The 12,533-nt window shown below is 35.9% G+C and overlaps 1 protein-coding gene across 4 annotated transcripts in view; it reads right to left on the bottom strand.

The window, feature by feature from the left end:
- The window catches only part of camsap2a (calmodulin regulated spectrin-associated protein family, member 2a), a 40,505-nt gene that overhangs the window by 14,873 nt on the left and 13,099 nt on the right, over positions 1 to 12,533 (bottom strand). For 2 of the 4 annotated variants that reach the window (XM_044129704.1, XM_044129705.1), the window contains exons 3-7: positions 9,038 to 9,199; positions 7,279 to 7,362; positions 2,152 to 2,184; positions 907 to 1,048; positions 360 to 499 (exon numbers count right to left, since the gene is read on the bottom strand). In XM_044129704.1, coding sequence (XP_043985639.1) covers positions 360 to 499; positions 907 to 1,048; positions 2,152 to 2,184; positions 7,279 to 7,362; positions 9,038 to 9,199 — 561 coding nt within the window. The remainder of the gene's footprint in view (positions 1 to 359; positions 500 to 906; positions 1,049 to 2,151; positions 2,185 to 7,278; positions 7,363 to 9,037; positions 9,200 to 12,533) is intronic. The other 2 variants (XM_044129706.1, XM_044129707.1) reach the window with 1 other exon arrangement.

Raw genomic sequence — 12,533 nt, 5'->3', positions numbered from 1 at the left:
ACAAGAGGTTTTTCCACAGTATGACTCACTCCACTGGTGTGCAACCCAGCTTATTTTTTGTCTTATATTCAGCCTTTCTCCCTATACACAACTATGCCATATGGGTATCTTCTCTGTGTTGAACAACAAATCCACAAAAATAGGTAAAACAAAAACTTTCCTAATAACGTGTCAGTGAGTAGAATCAGTTAGCATTTGGACAATAAGCTAACTGTCCAAATGGAAAAAAAAAAGCAGCAAGAAGTTTAGAACTGCAGACCTAAACATTATGAAATCATTCATGATAATTTCAACATGATAATTTTTTAACTTTTTGTCTTTTGTTGAAGAAAAATTATGCATGCTGATTTAGGCTGTACCTTGATGGTTGAGGAGGCGTAGAGCATGTCCTCCAGGCTGAAATGGCAGCAGCTGTTCAGGTTGTCTTTGCAGAAGTCCTGAATGAGCTGCAGGTTGTAGAGACGGTCGGCCAGACTCATATTCTCCTTCAAACAGACATCTAAGAGGTCAGACAGATCCATCAGCTGTCAGACAAAATTTGATGACTAGGAGCTTTTTACTACACTGATAGATGAACAAACTTTTTTTTTCCAGACACAGCTGAGGTAGCTTTTTTTAACTTTTCCTCAAACTTTGTAAAAGTCTTAAATGTCAAGATAGTGGCTTATTGTTATTTAATAGTGGGTTTAGCTGCCGCTCGATTTATGTTTTTCTCCCTGATTCTCTCTAAAATGAGTAAATTACCATGTGTTTACAAAGTAGATAGGTTTGTTTACTTGGTCCTTCAATTGAATGCATCTTCTGTTTGTGAAAGACAACTGATCCACTCGGTGAACCTACACTATACCGTCCCTATTCTGACATCAGAATCTGAAAACAGCAACTGTTTCCATCTCATGTCCTTACCATCCAGGGGGAGCAGCTGAGGGCAGTAGAAATGCAGCAGTGCACCCAGAGCCGAGCCGTCTGTGCTGTCCTTAAGCAGGTTGTCCACTGGGGGGATCCAGGGAGCCAGCTGGGTAGAGGCCTGCTCTTTCCGATAGCGAGCCTGTTGAAATAAACAGCTATAAACCCAAGTGCTTTGCAGAACAGCATCTTGCTTAGATTTGCAGTAGTTTGTAGCTCAGACTTATCCTGTTGTTTCTGTTTTTCATTCACTTAATGGGAGGCACAATTAGGCACAATTAATGGAGCGACCCTCACACAGCTGGGGTTTCATTAGAGCTTTCAAGAAGTGGCAGATAGTGGAGAGAACAGTGTGAATTTAGAGGATTTACTCATGAATGAAGGTAATTAAATGACTTTGGAAATGGACTGGTATATGCCAAAGACAAGAAACAATAGCTTTTTAAATGATTTATATTCAAATGTTGTAAAGTGGTTACATTTATTTTCTCTAGGTGAAATAAAAAACACATGGGACTTGTCACTCAAATGACAATAACTAAGATATGGATTTGAAGCTATAACAGTATTTCTTCCTAGATGTCTAAAAACTATAAAGTATTTTTTCTTGTCTAATGTTTAGTCGTGGGAGAACTTAAGCAATTCATCAATGTTGTATGACCTACAGAATATAAGTATGTAATAAATAGGTAAAGCCACAATCGAAAAAAATATGTTTTCATGAGCTTCATTAAACGTATCCCTATGTACAGTAGGTACTGAAGCAAGTTTAATAAGAATCAGAAGATTTTTGTCATCTCTCTGATGTGCATAAAATGACAAATAATGACCTGTTGACAAGACAAATAGAAATTCTACATACACAACAAACAAATGAGGTAGAGCTGCACAATAAATGCAATCCAAATTGTTATTGCAATATTATTGTATTTATATTCATTTGTAATGGCCTGCTTGGAAATATTAAATTTGTTCCTCTGCCTTCCATTATTTTTAATCCCTTTCAGCACAGTCACAGTTTAGTGGTATAAAGAGCGAGATCCAAAAGCTCTTACCATGTATTGAGCTTTGAAAAAATGATTAATTAGGAAAATCTGCATTAGTAGCTACTAATATTGTGACAATGTTCAACATTAACATTGCAATAGCATGTTTTTCTAATATTGTGTGGCCCTGCGGGAGGGATGAAAGACATCACTATGAACATACAGATGCAAAAGGGACAGCAGTGATAAGTGGACTTACAGGCACAAGCTTCATGTACCACTTGGTTGGAGACTGCAGCAGCGAAGCAGAGGGAAAGGGAACCATAAAGAAATGTCCTCAATGAGATTAGTTAGTAATGCAATTAGTAACATAAGCAGTAACATAACAGCACTGACACCAAAGTAAGAAGTGTTGGCAATTGTTTTTGTGTGTATGAAAGACATCCCACTCATCTTATAAAACTGGGTAGCTTAGTTGTAATATGTTTAAATGGCTTTCAATTTTTGGCTTTTTATATTTTCTTTCACGTGGATACAACAAAACAACTGTCACATCTTAAAGTTCTGATGTAAGAAAGGTGTGGTAAGAATTTACTATGATTAGGTCCTGACTTTATAGTAAATGACATAAACATGACAAAGTGTACTTTTTGTAAATTAAAATTCATGGAGATGTAGTCAAGAAAAATAAGAAAAGAACAGAAGGTCTCCTTCTCCTAAAACCATTTTTTGTCACTTTTGTAATATTTAAAGACAATTTTAGAACCTGTTATCCATGACGCTGTTATTTACATTCTCATCTTTGGCAATCACATGCAATTACATAAGTCTTTTTGACCTAAGATAATGCATTATAATTTAAAGGAGAGGAAATATCAAAGTACAACTGCCTTTAAGGGCTATGATTAAAACGCTGTGAAATCGGTATTTTAAATTTGACAGTCACTTTTTCATGCCAGTTCCAATAGATTCACACTAAAATACCAGAGTGTATCTTGACTGTTCAAATGTTCACTGTCAAGTTAATAAAAACCCATCTCACGAAAGAGAAAATCCTACTGCATTCATGTCAAAATCTGTCAGCTATCCTCTGACAATGTAAGCTGCTTCCAGAAGAGGCTTGTTGCACCTAAAAGTTAATTCCCACACTACCTTGAGGAACCAAAGACCCAAAATTCACGTCGATCAAAATGACATCCATTTTCATAACTTCAAAGAAGGAAAGCTGTGACTTGTAGGGAAAATACACTCTAATGAAATCATCAATATAACTAGAAAAGGCACAAAAAGTAAAAAAAAAAAAAAGAGAGAGACAGAAGCTGTCCTGGATTTTCCTGATTTGATTAGTGTCACAGTGCTCACCCACACCTGATCTAATCTAGTCAACATATTAGTGGTTAATGAGTTTTATAGTTCATCATACAATATATGTAAATAGGCAAGAAATAGAACTGATCAGCTTATAAACATGTGGAAAAGACAAGATTTAGTCCCAATCTGTGCAAATGAGTTGCAGTTAAATGATAAGTAACACCAGTTGTAAATACTTTGTTTATTCACAATTCGGACACAAGAAATAGGATTATGTTTGCCTCATATTTGACTCATTTTATTGCCACCAGCATAAAAAATTAATGACAACTGAGTGTTCCTACAAGCATGAAAGTATTTACTCCCTTAAGTTTATCTAAACATTTTCTATCTCAGTGTTGTACAGTTCTTTGCTATTGTAATTACATTCACTAATAACAACCAATGATATTTTTAACAGAGGGTTTCCGTGCCAACAACTTGAAGTAAATCTAATTTTGCTTTTTCCCTTCAACTCAAAGCCTGAAAGTTTTTCGCGACCGTGCCATAAAGTCATTGTTGTGGAAAAATGCATCTGTAGACTGAGACAAACTACCAACTCCCTCCAGAGCCAGGAGTCAAATAAGCTGTGCTCCTCAACAATACAAAGTAAGCAAACTCTCACAGGCCAACCTGAAAACCAGCAAAGGCAAATTTGAAAATATTTATTCAAGTGTCATTATTATCAGACACAGTGGAGTTATATGATTGGATGGCTTGGTAATGCTAATAAATTTTATTCAAAGGTCAGCGTGTACTTTGCAGATCATTCAGGCTCCAAATACCACAGCCTGCTGCCACAGCTTGACAACAAGAGGAGGACTGTCAGCTTCTAAACTGATGTTAGACTTTTCACTGAATAGTGCTACACAGTGTGTCCACCAGTCAAACCCAGGAGGGCACATAAAGTCCTTAGAGGAAAAAATAAATCAACCTTCCAAACCCTTGTCATGTTGCCACCATCACCCCTACAAATAATTGATGGAATAAAATAAAGTCGGTGTCGCCCCGACTGCCCTAGAAGGGTGTGTGTCTCTCACTGTCTGTTTGCGTGACTCATACTAACTGCAGACCTACAGCAGACAGTAGGAGGGAGGGGGACATAAAGCTGCTGGAGGTAGCAAATGTAACATTGCACTTTTTTGAAGGCAACTGGTTTTTAGTAACTTGTGATCCTATGGTCATTTCTATTTTCCCTCTCAAAATGACAATGAACTTTTCATCTAAGAAAATTAATAGCAAACCACTGATTATTTAAAATGAAACTTTTAGCGATAGTTCTCTTTGGGTATCAAGAGTTATTTTGTCTGCTGCAGTGTCCTTGATATATACAATAATTGTGAGCTCAGCATAATAAAAAGATTTCAAAATTATTCCCAATTATGCATCAAAACACATGAGCCTTACCATTATCTAAGTTTGATTAAAAAAAAAAAAAACACGCTGTCTTTAAATGTGTTTACAGGCAGAAAAAAAGAGGGAGATTTCAGTTCTGGGGCCCATAAAGGACATATTTTCCTGTACATTACCTGTTGATCACTGTTTAGAGTTAATCAGTTGGAAATTGCCACTTTTTGATCACTGCCTGATTGATTGGTGCCTGATAAAATTATATCATACACACTATGGTTAGTCTAAATAGATATGCTAAAATGTTTGCACTTCACCACATCCCCATTACAATAATACTGTAAATTACCTACCTAACATTGTAAGTTATTATGCAATTATTACAAGGAGAGTGATTAAATGTTTTGCTAAAGTTTTGGTTGGATGGTACAAATATCTTTACTTAACAATTAGACTTTAAACTAAAAAAAAACAACATATAATCTCCAGAGAGCCTGAAGTCTGTCTATTACATTAGTTCATCTGAATGTGTTCAAATGAAGCATTTAGCGAGTTGGTCTATTAAAATACAGTAAAGTCTGCCATAAGCAATAGACATAGAAGTCACAACAAGGACACAACACACACACAGCATCTAAGGCTACTGGCCTCAAGGTTCATGGGGACATTGGAAGGTCAACTCCACAGCTCATGGACCAAACAAGGGGATTTGTTATCACCCAAAAATCAACATCAGACCATGCTAAATAGGTAATAATAAGTGACCATGTTTATCATTCAGTTTTTGGTTCAGTAGTACAAACCCCCCCCAGAAGTTTCAATGAGGATATGATTTCACTGTCTTGTTCCACTTCACCAGTTAAAGCATGTATGCCTTGCTGTGTGTTTGTGAAGGATAGCTGAGGCATGCACTGCTGTGTCTGCACACTGACTGGTCAGATCATCGTCAAACACTGTGCAGCCCTGAGAAAAGGAAGTGCAGTTCTCCATCCCTGGAGGTCAAAACAAGGCAGCTGTGCTGCCAGTTTAACATGAGATGGGCTTTTAACATCTTTAAAATGAAGCAACACCTACGGTCTTATGTCAGAGTGTGTTGTATGGCATAACTTGGGAGAGAGAAATGGAAAAAATAAAAAGGATTTTTTTTTCTTTTGGGGTAAAAGAAATGGCGGTAAGACACGACAACAATATATCAATAATATATAATATAATTTTTTCTCAGTCCCTGAACATGTTTAAGGTCCAGGTGACAGAGAGGAAGTCACCCCAGCATTTCAAAGGTCAATCCTTTCTTTAAAACTGCTGGCAGTGACTATTCAAGGACATGGAAGGGAGACGGCTAGACAAGGCATGAAGGATAAACATGAAGGTGAGTCCATGAGTGACATTATTCACCTCCTCTTCCTCTCTCTGACAGGTTGTTTGGAACTCTCCTCCTCACTGCTGCATAATAATAAATGCATCACAGATGCTAAAACAAAGTGGAGCCATAAAAATACTAAGTACATCCATTCCTCCTTCAGTAGCAAACGATGATCCAGTTTTATTGCTACTGGATAATAAATTGCTATGATAAAGGTGCCATAAAATCAGACACCGGCTGTATGTATTACTGAATGAGTCAAAACCTTACAAACAGCTGCACTATGAAGAGAAACTTGGATCCAATTTTACAGAGGAGTACATTTGCATCACTCATCGGTCATGGAAACAATAAAAAAACAACATAGTTCTTGCATGCAATATAATTTGAACTTAAATTTTATCATCTGTTGTGGTATTCACTGCAATAAAGATAGAAATGAATATGAAAGAAACTGTTTTTGACTATGCCTAAATTGTCTATTTCCATCACATTGTTTCAGTTATCCAAATGATGTGGACCGTAAAAAATGCTTTAATTATAGCTGTTTCAATTGATCAATCACCTGAATATATATTTTGCTAAACTTTTTTAAAACTTCTTTATTTTCTTATTTACCGTTATTGTTTTGCAAACTAGAGAATAGTGCTTTTAGAACAGCATACAATTGAAATCTGTATGAACATCAAATGCAATACAACTTTTTGTGCACATTTCTGTCAATGCATGTTTTTATCTAAAGAATGAAACGCTCATTATGACATTATGACTCAATGGGTAAGAAACTGTTTCGGTAAACAGACTCAAACAGGCAGAATACAGAGACTATTTCAGTTATACATAAAAACACATAGGCATCACCTCCATGTCTTAAGAGTACAAAAAATAAGTGCTGATTCTGGAGAAAGTTACATAGCAATCTGTGACTGCGGAAAAATCCTTATCTAATTAGTCTGGAGCATCCTGACCCTCTGACAAAGATTCAAAAGAGGAGTGGGTAAACATCAATGCCTTTAATATGTAATCTCTCAGTTTGATATTCATTAAACAAACAGTGAAACAAAAATATCTGACTGAGAATTTTTCTGATGCTGGCTGAGTTTAAACAGCTTCACGCAGTCAAGAAACTTGTCTGAAATACTGTAGTAACACAGAGGTCTGGGGAAAATAAGTGCCAGTCATAGAGAAATGCTGTGGAAAATCCATTACTTGGAGCCAAGAATTTCACTCAACTCAATTGAATGTGTCCATCACACTGTGTACAGTATATGCAGCGTGTGATGTGTTACAGCTAGATGAGAAAAGTCAAAAGAAAACACCCACCCTAGGACTCCCAGTCTGCTCAGCACTCTGTGTCTCCTTCTTCTTCTGTTCCTGAGCAACAACATCTTTCAGATACTCATTTACCTAATGGGGGAGGAAAAATAATACTCTATTATCAAATAAAGAAACAACATCTTTGAGAGTGTAAAAGGCAGCTTCAATTGGTTAAATAAATTAAACAATGATGGTTTTACATTGCAAAACACAAAGGATTTGATTTTACGTGTTTTAATTCAGTGTGCTACAAACTGCAGGTTGTGGAAGTAGTGAGTATTTCAACAGGGAGCCATATGCCTTTCTAGCGAGAGACCATGACCACACCTCCTGTAACCCTTTGTCTGCTCTGAGTGTGTTTGAAGCCCAGATCTGGACGCCCTCCAGAGCTGCTGCTAGAAGAATGTAGTCAGAGTCTGACTGGATTCTGCTCTAGTGCATCTGTGAGCCATCTGTGCATGCAGCCCTGCAAAGGCAACCATGTTGCAATTTATATGGATGGGAGAAATATATTAACAGCTAATTTGTTTTTGAAGTAGTGCAGGTTCAAATCTAGTCATGTTATATTTGTTGTAATAGCATAATGTGAAATTGTTCCTTTACTACTAGAAGGATGTTTTATTTTCAAGCTATTAAGTGACTTTTTGCAAATTCATAGGGGACACTGAGAGGGCTTTTAGTGAGAAATTGATTTTGTTTACCCACTTTATCATAAATGCCAGATGAACAGAGTGTTTGTTGAGTTATCCATTTCCACAAGCAACAGTGTGAATGTCATTTGTAGAGATAACTGGTTTAGATTGACATAAGACCATATCCTGTTTGATTCAGTTAGAAGCTCCAAATTTATGTTGCCCTTTTGTTTATCATCTAAAACGAGTCCCTGTGTGTTCCTCAGTCCTGTCTTACAAGTCTAGATAGATAATAAGCTGTGTTATTTTACAGACAGGTTTATGCTGTAACAACAGTGCCTTGCAAATGTATTCATACCTCTATAATCTTTTACAAACACAACCTTCAAAGTTGTTTATTTGAAATTCGTGATAGGCTACTATAAAGTAGTGCATAATTGCCAATAGTAATGCAAATAATACATGGCGTCAAAGTTTTTACAAATAGAGTGACAAACTTACTCTCCCAGAGTTACTATGATACTGCAAACTACTTCTGTGATTAATGTTTTACTTGTTTGTCAGTGTAGATGTTCAGCCACCAACACTATTCATAATGACCTTCAGCAAACTTTAGAGGTACTCAAAGAGTATCTGTGTCTATACTGAGATTTAATCATACACAACTGGACGCTGTTTATTGAATTGATGTCTTCTGAAAACAATTGTTTAGACTGGAATTTATTTAGCAGTACCAGACAACGAAGGATAAAAACAATGCAAATCCTGTTTACAGAAAGACTTGCAGTAAACTGTAAAAAAAAAAAAAAAAGAAAAAAAAATCACAATAATGTATTTTGTGTTAGACTACCACATAAAATTCCAATACTCTGAAGTTTGTTGTTACACACTGATGTGACAAAATGTGAAAGATTTTAAAGGGTGTGAATATTTTCTCACGGTAATATATTTATGTTAAGTTCCATTAGTCAGTCTAATACAAGTTTTAGTTTTTAATTGAGAAATGTTTTTTTTTCTGTTAAACAAACAGTAACCTGGAATTTGTATGCATTAACAGATACAATACTAGACATTGGAATTAATATAATTAAAGGATTAAAGCCTTTAACTGCAACAGAAAAACAATACCAAACCTTGTTAATCCAGGTGGTCACAGCGTCCTCTGTATCATATGGCCTTTCCTCCTCAGAGTCGCACGATGAATACTGATGAGTGCAAGCCATTACCTTCTCCACATTTACCATCTCTACTGTGTAAGCCATCATCAGAGTGTCAATCATGGCCAAGTGGGCACCCTGGGAGAACAACAGCACAACAGTTAGCAGGTGAAAACTAACAGTTCATGTGCAGTTAAGGGCCGGTCCAGTTTATCCACATTAATGGTGGAGTGTCTTAATTTGTCCAAAGTCTGGCTTTTTGTCTTGTGTCATATTTGACTTGTGTACAATATGGCTGAAGGGCAAACATAATTGAGTAAATATGGACATTATTCATTATTAGTGCATTTGATTGTGTGTATCCTAATAAATCAGAGACATTAAAAAACATAGTGCTATGAAATTGTTATTTGACAACATTTTTCAGTAACACTTTATTTTACGGGTTGTGAATAAGACTGTCATGACACCATCATAAACATGACATAACACCTGTCATGAACATGAGTAAGCCTTCATAAATATTTCTGACTGTTGTCATAAAGTGCCATTCGGTAAATCATGACACTTTTAATACAAAGTTGACATTATTCGAAATATCTTCGTTATGACAACTGGACATTAACCATGAAATCATGATCTGACATAAATTTGTTATAAAAGTATTACTGATTAATCTTTAAAATTATGTAGCTTTTGGGGCATGCTGTGGTGGCGCACGGGGTTAGCACGCCCCACGTTTGGAGGCCTTAGTCCTCGACGCGGACGTCGCGGGTTTGACCCCGGTCCCAATGACCTTTGCCGCATGTCTTCCCCCCTCTCTTCGCCCTCTTTCCTGTCTGCCTACTGTCACAAAAACACAAGCCACTAGCGCCGCAAAAACTCTTCGGAGGAAAAAAAAAATAAATATGTAGCTTTATGTTATTAAAGCTAAAGTTTAATCAGTAATACTTTTATAACAAATTTATGTCAGATCATGATATAATCATGAATCAGTGTTTTAAGTGTGACCAGATTTTTACCTCAGTAAAATAATTACTACAACATAATCTAGCGTTGAGACTTGTCATATTCACAGAGTATTAAAAAGTTTTGACAAATTGAACACCATTAAAATTTAAATAAAATCTCTTTTCTCCAATGAACATCTGACAATCCTTAGCTTAAACCCATTGTTTCCGTTGCCCTGGAAACAAGTGTCTCCATCCCTTTCATCCCCTGTTACGAGACCCAGTTTTCTCAGAGTGACTGTTGGCCTTCGAGAATCCAATTAAAGCATATTTTGGGCAGCAGAGTTCATGTAACATTAGTGTAATCTATTATATGTGATTGCTCCACTTGTTATTGCAAAATCCCTGATTTTTATTTGAAAAGTGCCAAAAGTATATTGCTACATCTATCAGGTTTTTGTTGCATGTTTTTAACAGCTAATCACTAATTATGTAAAATATGGATGGTATCTGCCTACCTTACTTTTTAAAAAAAACTAGAATCGCTCAAACATTGTAAAATGTTTTGTAAAAATACTGAAATGTATAGGTATCTTCAAAACCCCTAAAGATTGCCTGGATCATCAGCTTAATGCTTTAAGATTGATAGAAAAGTAGTTTCCAACACTAGAGAAGAAACAGCTGCATATATAAACTTCAAGTAAGTCTTATTATAAGACATAAAACCCCATAATGATGTGTCTGTAGAAAGGCATTTAGAACAATTACAGTGTCCTATTATCAGCATAAAGGGGCCTTTTTGAGACCATTTCCAGAGTACCGTCGCTGCGCTGCTAACAGGACATGGACACATAGCAGACTTCTCATGTCTCAATGCTACATGATGGATTACATGTTCATCATCACAACTTGCACTTTCTTTGGTGAAATGGCTTTAGCGCCTAGACGACGTCACCAGTCCATTACCTTTCACGTAATCGGAACAATTATTACCAACTTTCATCTAAAATTTTACAAATTTCAGATATCTAAAACTATTTGAAACTTAAAAAAGTCTCTGTTTCCATAAAATTATGAATGCACAATGTTTATTGAACACAAATCACATTTCCAATCCAGTAAATGGCAAAGATCAATGCTCTAAATACATATGCTCTGTAAATCAAAGCGTCCAGAATCATAGCAATAGTCACACTCCTGGTCATGTAGTCTTAGTTGTTCAGCACACTATAACATATTGAAATAAAATTGGATAAATTGCTTTGGCATATAGTAACAACTATGAAAACCTATAATTATCTAAGCATTATCTCTGTAGAAATTATTGACCAGCAATAATCAAAAGTCCTTCCTGAGTGAAAAAAATAAAGGAATGAATCAGTCAAGTATTTTGATTATTGCAGCATACTAGCATCTTCACTTAGCATTCCTTGTTATTTAGCTGTAAACGTACGACTGAAATGCACAACTTGCTCAGCCAGTAATTTCTATGAACAACAGTCTTAGCAACCTAAAACAATTAATATATTATCTTTAAAAAGTGATCAAATATTCTGGAAAATACAGATATATTCATAAGATTCTCCCTAAAAATAAAGAATCAAAAAGTCTAGCGATCCAATAATGATGGAGAATTTGCAGCTCCGACCGAATTAACTGTATGAAATCTCATTAGTGTAATGTTTCATTTCCTCTATCTGTAATTTGGCATCAGAGCACCAAAACAACCACATTTAATAATACACTGCCAAACTGGTTCCTACTGGCCCTCATTAAGCTTGACCAAACAGCGCTAAACAAAATCCCAGAGACATGCATACTCAGACAGGCACATAAATACTATCACTATTTTTGAAAACTAAATTTTTCTACACTTGCGCAACAAGACGTTTGATGTAAAGCAACAGTAATTTTAGAAAAGCCAAGAGATCAGTGTGAACCTTCAAAGGGAGCCCATTTGCTGAGTAATATCACAATATTGATTTGGATGTAATTTGGTCTGATAATATAAAATGACAACAGAGGGAGTTAATCTTAACTAAACCACAGACCCACAGTCTCTAATTATTTTGAATGATGTCAGGGTAATGTGAGGCAAGATGTGTTACAGTAAAAACACTACTTCAGAATTAGGAGCTCCTAATACTACTCACACTATAGATGTTGATATCGTGATCATTCAATCAATAAATCAATCAAATTTTATTTGCATAGCACATTTCAGCAGCAAGGCATTTCAAAGTGCTTTACATCAAATCAAACACAGAAACACAATGCAACATAGAATCAATAATCAAAACACGACAATGAGTCAAGTTCCATCAGTAAATTTGTAATTGATTACGTTTCAAATACAATCCTAAACAGGTTGGTTTTTAGTCGAGTTTGCATCCATAAAAGGTTTACCTGTTACACTTCTACTGTGTTATATGGAACAAAATACCTATTGCTATTTTTATTCCCACTCACACTCACAATCATACAGTTTAAAACGATGTAAACAGCCTTTCAAAGGGCTTCCG

This window comes from Gambusia affinis, linkage group LG10 (genome assembly GCF_019740435.1).
Source record: "Gambusia affinis linkage group LG10, SWU_Gaff_1.0, whole genome shotgun sequence".
Taxonomy (NCBI): domain Eukaryota; kingdom Metazoa; phylum Chordata; class Actinopteri; order Cyprinodontiformes; family Poeciliidae; genus Gambusia; species Gambusia affinis.
This window is presented reverse-complemented; position numbering and strand designations above follow the sequence as displayed.